Genomic DNA, 13071 nt, shown 5'->3' with positions numbered 1-13071 from the left:
TCCGTCCCTGTGTGTTTTGTTTCCTCTTTATACTTGTGTTGAGGCAACATGATAGAATTTTCAATTGAGTTTATTAGAGTCCAGATTATACTGATTCCTTCCTTGGTGTATTATTAAAGGTTTGCCAGAGAAACAGAAACAATAGTCTGTATCTGGAAAGGTATTTATTAAAAAGCAGTAGCCCACAAGGCTATGGGGCCTGAGCTGTCCCATGGTCTGCAGTCTGCCATCAGGAGACCCAGGAAAGACGGTGGTGCAGTTGGAAGGCCTGAGAGTCTGAGAGCAGATGGTACAGATTCCAGTGCGGTTCTGAGGGGCTGAGACCCAGCAGCACCCAGGCCAGGAGGTGGGTGTGCTGGCTTATTCATCCAGCAGAGAGTGAATTGGGCCTCCCCCCGGCTTTTGTTCTATTCAGGCCCTCAGTGGAGTGGATGATGCCCACTGACATTGGGTTGGGCCATCTGCTCTGCTCATCCACTCATTAAAATACTAACCTCTCCCAGAAATCTCACAGTCACACCCAGAACTAGTGTTTCACCTGCTACCTGACTATGCAGGGGACCAATCAAGCTGGCATACTAAAATTCAAACATGTGAAGGAAATTCTTCACATATTTCTCCATCCCTTATATTTCATCTAAGTAGCTGGTTTGGAACATGTTTGAAGATATTTAGGTTCATTTTTCTGGAAAATTATTATTCACAAGTAATGTTATGGTATCCCTTCAACAATTCTATGATATCTGTCACTCTTTTTGTGATAGTTAAGGCCAATGGTAAATTTCTCTAATTGATTAATTCCTGTAGAGTTGCAAAATAGATCTTAGAATCCATTGCAAACATCTCCTTAGATGTTGTCATGATAAATGATTTTGTTTACCTGATATTACTTCTGCTTGAACGGTCCTTTAAATGGCGATATCATTTTGTCCACAGAAACCACATATGACTTGGATTGCCCTTGTTTTTTGACCAGGAACACTCTACATCCCTTGTGCAAAGTGGTGTTAAATACAGGAGAGGGTGGCAGGAAGACTGGACATCAGCTGGTGACTGGAACTCTTCTTGGACACCACAGGGAGGGAGGCCTGAGCAGACGTCCGTTTCTCACTTTTCCTCCCTCCTGGAGGATCACACTGACTGAAGAGACTGTCTTGGGACAGACACCTTCATTACACAATGGAGTCTGCAGCCGCCCTGACTGAGCTCCAGGCAGAGGCCAGCTGTCCCATCTGCGTGGATTACCTGAGAGACCCAGTGACCATTGCCTGTGGGCACAACTTCTGTCCCTCCTGCATCCACCAGCGCTGGGAAGGTCTACAGGGCACCTTTCCCTGTCCTGTCTGCCTCCACCACTGCCCTGACAGGAGCTTGGAGAGGAACACCCAAGTATGTCACATGACAGATTGTTCAGCAGATTCCTGGCGTGAGGGGAAAGAGGAAAAGGCAAGAGGAACCCCTGTGTAAGAAGCACCGTGAGGGTCTGGCCTTGTTCTGTGAGAAGGACCTACAGCTGTTGTGTGCCCAGTGCAGGGTCTCCTCTGATCACGGGGATCACCCCCTGATGCCCGTTGAAGAAGCTGCAGCTACTCACAGGAGGAAGCTCAAGAGCTATATTGAGTCCTTGAGCGAGCAGATTAAAGATACTGAAATTCGGTCAGAAATGCAAGTGTCGAAATGTTTTGAATTGAGACAGAAGATAGAAAATGAAAAGGATGAATTGCACTCTGAAGTTAAACAACTTAAACATTTCTTGGAAAAGGGACAGATTGCAAGGCTTATTAGTTTGCTAAATGAAGAAACAAATGTTCAAGAAAATTAATTGAAGAGAAAAACCAAATATCAAACCACAGTTCCATATTAAACAGTCTGCTTAGTGATATTATCAGTAACTGTTTGCAGACAAACGTGGATTTATCCACTGGTATTGAAAGTATCCACAACAGGTAGGAAAACCTGAGACCCCACTATCTTTTTGTATGAATTAAAGAAGGAGAGTTGCCCTCTCTCCCCACATTACTTGGGCCTGCATAAAATGATCGGCACGTTTTAGGTAGATTTGACACTGGATCCTGAAACAGCCCATCCAAGTCTCATTATCTCAAGAGATAGAAAAAGTGTGACCTATTGGACATCATTTGGTCTTCATAATCTTCAGACACGCACTTCTTACCCAGCTGTCCTGAGTTCTGAGGGATTTGATGCTGGCAGGCATTTTTGGCAGGTAGAAGTAAGAGGCACAGGGGCATGGTCCTTAGGCGTGTGTAAGGAATCTTTCCCCAAGAATACTCCTATGCCACCATCCTCAAAAAATGGCTGCTGGCGGCTTCAGCTCTGGACTAATACATCTGTCACATGGGATTCAGGCAACTGGAAATGGATAGGCATTTTTCTGGACTATGAGTTGGGAGAAGTTTCATTTTATAATTTGAGAAATAGATCACATTTGTATACTTTCAGTGAAAGTTTTGCAGAAAAACTTAAGCCCTATTGTGCCTAGGACCTTCTTCAAAATCACTCCTAATGTGTATAGGCAAAGATGGATGATGAGCCACCTTGTCATCTGTTCCATGTGATCTACTCTCTTCCTGTGTTAATAGAGAGTGCTTGTAATAAAAGGCATGTGTCCATCTCTGTTGATTGCTGATGTCTTTTTAAAAAAATGTTTGTATTGATTTGAAGAGAGAGTCTGTGAGGGGGGATAGAAATATGGATGTAAAAAAAATCATCCATTGGCCTACTGCAACCCAACTAGGGGTCAGTCCCACAACCGGGCTATGTGCCCTGAGAGTCACACTGGTGACCTTTGGTGTATGGGGTGACACTCAACCAACTGAGCCACACCATCAAGGGCTGTGCCGATGTCTTTTAATCCTCACCCCCTTGGCTTCACCATTTGCCTCCCCTGCACCCTCCTGCCCAAAGACACACATCTGGGCAAGCCATGCAGACAGCCTCAGTGCTTCCTCACAAGGCAGAGAGGTGGGTGGCGGTTCTAACTCAGACTCTGCCTGCAGAGGAACTGGCCCCCCAGAGCCTCCCCAACCAACCAAAAACCCCAAGCTACTTGCTTTTCTCCCTTCTCTCCAGCCATTTTTGGACCTGTAGTCACCGTCCTGTCCACATAAATCCTCATGAAGTGAGTAATAAACCATTTCATACCCTCTCGCTGTGTTTGTGCCACTAGCAGTCTTGACACCAGGACCAAATTTTGAGTCAGGTCTTCCTCATGTAGTGTGACCATAACTGGTTCTTAGACTGTCTCAGGATCCTGGTTTACTTTTTTTCAAACTATAAAAGAACATTTGTTCAGAAAATCACAAAGGTAGAAGAAATGGGCTTAGGAAACAACTTGTAGAGGCAAATGTTGGGTCCCTGGAGCTTAGAAGTGAGGAAGGTCAAGGTGAATCACCTCTGGGATGGGAAGGGGAGAGGGAAGGGCAAAGCAGGAGCCAGCTCCCGGGAGGGAGAGTGTGCTGGGTCCTGCGTGCCCAGGGTTTTAAAGGTGGAGACTTTAGGGAGGTCCCAGGGGAGGATCTCAATAGAATGTACATCAGCTTCCTAAGTATGTCCTTCAAGGTCAGGGTCTCCACTGATTGATTGGTCCTCACCTGGGCAGGGGGTCATTATTCAATGCAGCTGGTCCTGAGGTCAGCTGTGGTGTTGCTTTTCTGGTTTTGCTGCTTTTCTGGGCCTGGGGCTGGCCCATGGTCATTGCTCTGCTCATGTCTGTCAAACTGCCCCCCACAGAGGAAACCCCTTGCCTTGGGGAGAACACACCTCACAGGAGAGGCCCTGCCCCCTGCCATGACCCCATTTTAATTCTTGGGATTTTCTGTTCCCAGGAGCATGGCATATTTGTGTTTGTTTTGCAGCTACCAGGAGACAGGTGGTTTTATCGCTCCTTTTCTGGTTTTATCTGTAATATTTATATTTGATATTCCCCATTTCTCCAGGGAAAGGTGTGAGAATCCATTACAAATTCTTTTTAATTATAAAATTTTCACAAAATAAAAGCATTGCATCACTGATCCTTCCAAAAACAGTGTACCACAAATATACCTCATATTTTTTACATTGAAGAGGCATTGAATATTTCAAAACAATACATGAAATAGATCGACATAGAAAATAGGAAAAATATACTTTAAAAAAATACGTATTTTTTATTGATTTTAGAGTGAGAAGATGGGAGAGGGAGACAGAGGGGGGGAAACATTGATGTGGGAGAAAACATTGATTGGTTACAATGTGAGAGAGAAATATGTGTCAATTGGCTCCTGTACCCACGCCAACTGTGAATCTAAATACACAACCTGGGAACGTGCCCTGACCAGCAATCAAACTGTCGACCTTTCAGTGCACAGGACAACACTCAACCAGCTGATCCACACTGGCCCAGTATACAATTATAAAGTGTAAAAGGAGTGCTCTCCTTCCCAGGAGCACACCTGAGTCTTCCCCTCACCCATCCCCCACAATCAGGCATCTTCTAAACTCTAAGGGACCCCGTGAGGCTTGCAACCAGGGCAGCAGTGGGCAGTGCCCGTTCATGTCAGGTACACCCCGTCCCTGCCCCCCCCACTCTCGAGCCTGTCCCCAAGGCCCCCTTTTCTCTGCTTAGTGAGCCAAAGCAGCCCAGCCTAGGCTCGTTTCCCCAACCCTTCCCTGTTTATAAGTGTCTTCTAAAATTCTCCTGGACTCGTGTTGTGAATTCTTTCCTGTATGAAGTCAAAAACCCACACACTCCTGGCTGGTCCTATGTAGACTGGTTCAGGGCCAGGTACCCTTTCCGATACCATGAGGAGTAGCCCATTGTGTATCTCACTGCTTCACAAGTAAACTCGCTTTCACACACACACACACACACACACACACACACACACACACACACACATACACAAAGTGTAAAGTTGCAAAAACCAAAAAAATGTAAGACTGCAAGGGACATAGCACATTCATAATGTAAAATAAAACAAGAAAAAAGGTTTTTTTGCTTGGATGTTTGTTTATTAATAGTATATTCCTAGAAATTACAGAAGAAACTGAAAAATGGTAATGCAGTATAGTAGCCTGAAAGCCTGGAGGTCTGGATGCAAAAAGCAATGTGCTTTTCAGTGTACTCTAGAATAATATCTGTGCTTTTACAAAAATTGTATATCATGCCTTAAAAAAAACACAAGTTTATTTGGCGTTCACTGGGAAATTGCTAGTGTCCAGGTTAATAGAGTTGCTGGTTAAAGGACACCCACTATCCTATTCACAGAATAGACAGCCATCCACATGGAGGAAGTCTCAAACCACATAACCTCTCTCTGTTGTCTGGGCTGTCAGTCTCTGATTGTGGGAACTCCTGGGGGATCTTTTCATCAAGGCTTCTAACACAGGGCCTCACATTTAGCAAAGGCTTATACAAGGCCTGCTGGATGAATAATTAAATGAGGTGTCTGGTGGACCCTGGTATGATTTTAGATAGAGAAAAACGTCGATGTGAGAGTAACATTGATTAGTTGCTTCCCATACACACCATGACTGGGATCTAATTGGAAATATAGGCATTTACCCTGACATGGGATCAAATTAAGAACCTTTGGGTGTATGGGACGATTACTCTAATCTACTAACCCACACTGCTCAGGGCAAGACCAATCCTCTTCAACCAAATCTTTTGGGTTTGAATCTACCACTTAAAATGTAATTGAGCTCAGGGCTCAATGGGAGATGGCTATGATGTTAATGCCATAAAAATTACTGAGTTAATATACAAGTTCTGTTCTGAAAAAAGTATTGCCTTTACTAGCTAACTCCATTGCTTGAAGCGTCATCCGATTATGGGTTCAATTCCTGGTCAGGCATATACCCAGGTTGTGGGTTCCATCCTAGTCAGGGCATCTCTCTCTCTCTCTCTCTCTCTCTCTCTCTCTCTCTCTCTCTCCCTCCCTCCCTCCCTCCCTCCCTCCCTCTCTCTAAGCATGCCCTCAGGTAAGGATTAAAAAGTGTGGAATTCCCAGGTTTCTTATCATGGCTCCATGCTCAAATCACATCTTGGGTTCTTCAGCCCAGGCCTCCCTGGAAGAACAGGGTCTGCCAGACAGTTACACCTTCATTGTGCTGCTCTGATATTCTACCAAGCAGCCTGGGGGCAGCAGCCATCCAGGCTTCCCTAGGGGCTTAATAGCAAACCCTTGGTTTGGTTGGTATAGAGACTCTCATATTATCTGCCCATTGCTCCTGACAAAATCATCTGCCTGAGAGGCTGGAAACAGATCTGCATTTCTAACCCAGGTCTGTCTGATCTCATCAATCCCAGTTAGGCATCTCATTGAATTATGCATCCAGCAACTTTTTTTTCCATTGATTTTCAGAGAGAATAGAAGGAAGGGGTAGAGAGAAAGATAAACATCGATGTGTGAGGGGCACATCCATTGGTTGTTTCCTTCAGGAGCCCTGACCAGGGCCTGGGACAGAGCCTGCAACCAAGGTATGTACTCATGACCAGAATTGAATGATCACATCGGAGTCCCCACTATGAGAGAACTGACTCTCCAGACAACAGAGATCATGTGACTTGAGGATGTCCTCCACAGGAATGGCTGTCCAAACAGGGACTAGGATAAAGGTTTTCCTTAGTGAGCAAAACTAACACCTGGATTGTAGCTATTTTACAATGAACATCATTTAGGTTTAATTGTTGGGAAGCATTTTAAAAATTAGAACAATATAGATACATTTAGTAAAAATCACTTGTTAAGTAGGACACACAAGCCAATTGCTCTCTCACCTGGAGAGAGGTCACCCAACCTCCTTATACCCTTCCTGCCTGACCATCCTTAAGTGTCTTCTGTATCCATCCAAAAACATCCAAATCATACACAATACACAAGCATAGACACTCATTATATATTAACTAGGGGCCCAGTGCACAAATTCATGCACATTGAAAGGAACTGTGGGCTGTGAGGTGATTGTGGGCACAGGGACGGGGCTTGTGCTATCCTACCCCCCCTCCTCAGCCTGGCCCCTCCTGGTCCCCTGTCTGCCCTGCAGCCCCCACTCCCACTGCAGCTTCTCCCCCCTGCTAACTGCGCCCACCCTGTTCAAACCCAGTGACAGCATGGAGCTATTAGGGCCAGCATCTGACAGTGGTTGCAAGGGATGGCTGCTGCCCTGATCACTCCTCAGGATCAGGGGGATGTGGAGAAACCTTGAGGGGCAATTGGGGTCAGCAGCCACCTCTCTCACCCACTGCTGGCCACGGCCTCACTGCCACCCGCTGCTGGTATTGAAGCAGCTCACAGCCACTGATGGCACTGAGCAATAGGGGCTGCACTGGGCAGTGGCAGTGGGTGTGAGCATGGACGGCTCCAGTAGCAGGTGTGAGTCCCGGGCGGGACTACAGTGTGTAGGGCACCTGCCCCCAGAGCACGGGAGCAAACTATTTTCAGTAATCATCAGCAGCTCACCCCAATGACAGCAACCGGCGCTCCACCCTGGCCTGGTGTCCTGCTCATCTGCTCCACTATCCCACCACAGCCAATGCCAGCCATGTTCTGCCCTCTGCTGCCTGCTGCCCATGCCCACCATGTTCCTCCCATGCCCCCTGGTGATCAGTGCACGTCATAACCACCAGTTGTTTGGTTTTCCGTTGTTCCACTGTTTGATATATTTGCATATTAGCCTTTCATTATATAGGATTGTTTCATAATATAATATGAGACTACTATTTGCTGTGTTCTACACTTTCCTTTAAAAAAATAATTATAAGAGCTCTAGCAAGTTTGGCTCAGTGACTAGCTCATCGATCTACAGACCAAAGGGTCTGAGTTCAACTCCAATCAAGGCACATACTTTGGTTGCAGGCCCTTCCCACACCAGGGCCCTTGTCTGGGCTCATGCAGGAGGAACCTATTGTTGTTTCTCTCACGTCAATGTTTCTCTCTGTCTTTCCCTCTCTCTTGCACTTTCTCTAAAATTCAATGGAAAAAATTCTTGGGTGAGGATTAACAAAAAATAAATAAATAATTTATAAGCATTTATTTGAGCCCAAAACGTTGACCATTGCTGTGAAGCAAGATATCAAATGCTCCCTACAATTTTCTTTTTACAAAAAATATATCTACAGATTTTTGTTTGGTTTTTCACATCAACATGCAGATATAGTTCATGTATTGCTTGAAACCCACTCCATGGTGAGAGATCTTGTGATGTTGATGGTGTATTCTCTGGTCACTAACTCCTTGAGGGCAGAAAGGCCCTTCTTCTCTCCACCCTTCTTTGCTGGAGCCATTATGCCAGGCCCAAGTTGGAAAGGAAGCAAAGATTTTACTTTTATTATTATTAAAATATATTTTTATTGATTTCAGAGAGGAAGGGAGAGGGAGATAGAAACATCAATGATGAAAGAGAATCACTGATCTGATGCCTCCTGCATACCCCCCACTGGTGATTGAGCCTGCCACTTGGGTATGTGCCCTTGACTTGAATCGCACCTGGGAACACTTCAGTCCTCAGGCCAATGCTCTATCCACTGGGCTAAACCAGCTAAGGCAAGGTTTAACTTTTAATTTCAGTTTCTTCCTCAGCCAAATGGGATGAAAGGGTGTTGAGAAATTCAAGGGAGGATTATAAAGTGTAAATCAGATTATGCATATCAACAAGGTTAGTCCCTCCTAGCTTTCAGGAATAAGAGGAGATCCCATCAAATAGACTTCTAAAGATCCTCCTATTACCACCCTTGCCCACAAGTCCCACCTCCAGGGAGGAGCTTTGGTGGGTGAGGTCTTAAAGAGATTCACCCTCCTAGTGGTATATATAGGCCAGGGCCACATTACTAAGCATCTAACTGGTAGGAGACTGGCTTCAGAGACTCTTCTTGGAGACACATTTCAGGGACTCACTCAAAGGAGCAGGCCCCAGGTAAGCTGGGAGTCGGGATGATACTGGTGCAGGAGGTGGGACCAAACTGAGAGTCACTGAGGTATGCTCCCCACCCTTGGCTTTCTGGGTGGCTACTCTAGCAGGGCCTTGACTTTACCTCACAAACCAATCATCACTTGGATTCATGTTATTTTAAGACACATGCTTTCATTATTGCTGGTGTCCCTCAGTTAGCCTTGCCTTACATCAGTGATGGTGAACCTTTGGAGCTCGGCGTGTCCGCATTTTGAAAAACCCTAACTTAACTCTGGTGCCGTGTCACATATAGAAATTTTTTATATTTGCAACCATAGTATAAAAAAGATTTATATTTTTGATATTTATTTTATATATTTAAATGCCATTTAACAAAGAAAAATCAATCAAAAAAATGAGTTCTCATGTCACCTCTGACACGCGTGTCATAGGTTCGCCATCACTGCCCTACATCATCTAAATGCTTGCTAAAAATACAAATACCAGGATCCCAACCAGACCTAAGGGGTGATGAATATCTATAAGTGCAAAGTGCTCTGAAGTGCTGGTCTGAAGGTGCCTGTGGGAATCTTCTTCTAGAATGTCTCATTGTCTGGTGTCAAATATTTTTGTTTAAAACCAGAGGATCCAGACGGACGTTGAGAGAACGAGGAGGAAGGAGAGAAAATGGCGTCCATGGATTACAGTACCTACAGCCAAGCTGCAGCCCAGCAGGGCTACAGTGCTTACACTGCCCAGCCCACTCAAGGATATGCACAGACCACGCAGGCAGATGGGCAGCAAAGTTATGGAACCTATGGACAGCCCACTGATGTCAGCTATACCCAGGCCCAGACCACTGCTACCTCTGGGCAGACAGCCTATGCGACTTCTTATGGACAGCCTCCCACAGGTTCTACTACTCCAGCTGCCCCCCAGGCCTACAGTCAGCCTGTCCAGGGGTATGGCACTGGTGCTTATGATACCACCACTGCTACCGTCACTACCACCCAAGCCTCCTATGCAGCTCAGTCAGCGTATGGCACACAGCCTGCTTACCCAGCCTATGGGCAACAGCTGGCAACCACTGCACCTGCGAGACCACAGGATGGTAACAAACCCGCTGAGACCAGTCAACCTCAATCCAGCACAGGGGGTTACAACCAGCCCAGCCTGGGATATGGACAGAGTAACTACAGTTATCCCCAGGTACCTGGGAGCTACCCCATGCAGCCAGTCACGGCACCACCATCCTATCCTCCTACCAGCTATTCCTCTACACAGCCGACTAGTTATGATCAGAGCAGTTACTCTCACCAGAACACCTATGGGCAGCCTAGTAGCTATGGTCAACAAAGCAGCTATGGGCAGCAGCAGCCCACTAGTTACCACCCCCAAACTGGATCCTACAGCCAGGCTCCAAGTCAATATAGCCAACAGAGCAGCAGCTACGGGCAGCAGAGTTCATTGCGACAGGACCACCCCAGTAGCATGGGTGTTTATGGGCAGGAGTCTGGAGGATTTTCCGGACCAGGAGAGAACCGGGGCATGAGTGGCCCTGATAACCGGGGCAGGGGAAGAGGATTTGATCGTGGAGGCATGAGCAGAGGTGGGCGGGGAGGAGGACGCGGTGGAATGGGCAGCGCTGGAGAGAGAGGTGGCTTCAATAAGCCTGGTGGACCCATGGATGAAGGACCGGATCTTGATCTAGGCCCACCTGTTGATCCAGATGAAGACTCTGACAATAGTGCCATTTATGTGCAAGGTTTAAATGACAATATGACTCTAGATGACCTGGCAGAATTCTTCAAGCAGTGTGGAGTTGTTAAGATGAACAAGAGGACGGGCCAGCCCATGATCCACATCTACTTGGACAAGGAAACAGGGAAGCCCAAAGGCGATGCTACAGTGTCCTATGAAGACCAGCCGACGGCCAAGGCGGCCGTGGACTGGTTTGATGGGAAAGATTTTCAAGGAAGCAAGCTGAAAGTTTCCCTTGCTTGGAAGAAGCCGCCAATGAACAGCATGCGGGGGGACATGCCGCCCCGAGAGGGCAGGGGGATGCCGCCGCCGCTCTGTGGAGGTCCAAGAGGCCCAGGAGCCCCCGGGGGACCCATGGGTCGCGTGGGAGGCCGTGGAGGAGACAGAGGAGGCTTTCCCCCAAGAGGGCCTCGGGGCTCCCGAGGAAACCCATCCGGAGGAGGAAACCTCCAGCACCGAGCTGGAGACTGGCAGTGCCCCAATCCGGGGTGTGGAAACCAGAATTTCGCCTGGAGAACAGAATGCAACCAGTGTAAGGCCCCGAAGCCTCAAGGCTTCCTCCCGACACCCTTTCCACCCCCGGGGGGTGACCGTGGCAGAGGTGGCCCTGGTGGCATGCGGGGAGGAAGAAGTGGCCTCATGGACCGCGGTGGTCCTGGTGGAATGTTCAGAGGTGGCCGTGGTGGAGACAGAGGTGGCTTCCGCGGTGGTTTCAGTGGAGGAAGACGAGGTGGCCCTGGGGGTCCTCCTGGACCTTTGATGGAGCAGATGGGAGGAAGAAGAGGCAGGCGTGGAGGACCTGGAAAGATGGATAAAGGTGAACACCGTCAGGAACGCAGAGACCAGCCCTACTAGATGCAGAGACCCCGCAAGCTGCATTGACTACCAGATTTATTTTTTAAACCAGAAAGTGTTTTAAATTTATAATTCCATATTTATAATGTTGGCCACAACATTATGATTATTTCTTGTCTGTACTTTAGTATTTTTCACCATTTGTGAAGAAACATTAAAACAAATTCAATGGTAAAAAAACAAAAAACAACAACAACAAAAAACCAGAGGTTCCTCCCTAGCTGGTTTGGTTCAGCGGATACAGTGCCGAGTTTGATTCTGGTCAAGGGCATATACCTCCATCCCCAGTGTTGGGCTTGCAGGAGGCAGCCAATAAATGTTTCTCTCTCATCATTGATGTTTCTATCTCTCTCTCTTTTCTTTTTCTCTCTGAAATTTATAAAAATATATTTAAAAAATAAAACCAGAGGTTCCAAGAGGTTTCCCTAAATTGATGTGTATGCTGACACCAAACTGAAAGGGAAGCTGTTGCTATTTTCCTGGTTGCATCTGTCTCTGGAGGAACAGATGATCAAAAATCCCATCCCCAATGACACAGGCAGACTGAAATCAGACCTGAAATCCAGCCCATATAACCTACAAGCAGATGACACTTTAATGCCAGCCTTGGTCTTTTCTCAATCTCTTATGAGAAATTTGTTGGGTGGGATGGGATGTGGGAACAGGGAAGCAGGTGATGGATTTGGAGTGGAGAAAGGGGACCAGTTTGGAACAACTGTGAGGGAGAAAGGAGTTGAAGTGGATCTGAGAGCTCTGAGATGAAGGGAAATGGATTAAGGGAAGTCGATGAAGCTTAAGGAAGGGAGTAGGAGAAACCTTGGCTAGAAGAGAGCAGAGAAACACTGAAATGGAATTCAAATGCTTAGGTTTTTAAAAAGTAAATAATAGAATATTTTAGGTATTCAGAATAGGAGAGAAAGTCTTATGAAGTCATTATGATGAACCTATATTCTATAACTAAGCTTTCTGAAACTTTTCTCTACAGTCGTACCAGCCTTTTTCCATTTCTGGGCAGAAAATCTCTGAGTTTACTTGTAAACTTTTCATTATATATTTCTAAAAGAGACTCTTCATTTACATACTTCTACATTAAAAATTTTAAAGTAATTTTCTTTTTTTAACTTATTTTCTTATAAAGAGTGAGAGGATGGGGCAAGGCAGAGAGAGAAAGAGAGAGTGAGAGATTGGGAATGAGAAAGAGGCATTGATTTTATTTTGGGTTCCATTCAGTCATGTATTTGTTGGTTGCTTTTTGTAAAGTGCTCTGACCTCGGATTTAATCTGAAACCTTGGCATATTGGGACTAACTGAACTACCTGGCCAGGGCAATTTACATACCACTAATGCCAATCATTACCTCAGTGTAACATAATTATCAACAAGGTTTTTTTAATCCTCAAATATCCAACTTCCAACTGAAATTTGATCAAATATTTCAAAATGAAATGAAATTAGATTTATACATACAAAATAATTGACTTCTATGGCTTTTAGTCAACTGCACTGTGAAGGCCTGAGTCAGAGAAGAGACGGTACAGATCCCAGTGTGGGTCTGAGAACCAG

The 13071-nt window shown here is 46.0% G+C and overlaps 1 protein-coding gene and 1 pseudogene across 2 annotated transcripts; both read left to right on the top strand.

The window, feature by feature from the left end:
• Window positions 1-1179: 1179 nt before the first annotated feature.
• LOC308520248 (E3 ubiquitin-protein ligase TRIM39-like) lies at window positions 1180-2630 on the top strand (annotated as a pseudogene). The gene is made up of 2 exons: window positions 1180-1270; window positions 1962-2630. The product of its transcript is annotated as an E3 ubiquitin-protein ligase TRIM39-like (transcript).
• Window positions 2631-9579: 6949 nt separating this feature from the next.
• LOC308519831 (RNA-binding protein EWS-like) lies at window positions 9580-11834 on the top strand (the record flags this gene model as incomplete). The annotated part of the gene is made up of 1 exon (XM_081092121.1): window positions 9580-11834. One exon carries the CDS (start codon window positions 9580-9582, stop codon window positions 11506-11508), a length of 1929 nt encoding a protein of 642 aa, XP_080948247.1. The 3' UTR covers window positions 11509-11834.
• Between the last annotated feature and the right edge of the window lie 1237 nt (window positions 11835-13071).

The sequence above is a fragment of the Myotis nattereri genome (assembly GCF_964212035.1).
Source record: "Myotis nattereri genome assembly, chromosome: 5".
NCBI lineage: Eukaryota > Metazoa > Chordata > Mammalia > Chiroptera > Vespertilionidae > Myotis > Myotis nattereri.
The sequence above is the reverse complement of the archived record's forward strand: the minus strand, read 5'-3'. Positions and strand labels throughout refer to the sequence as shown.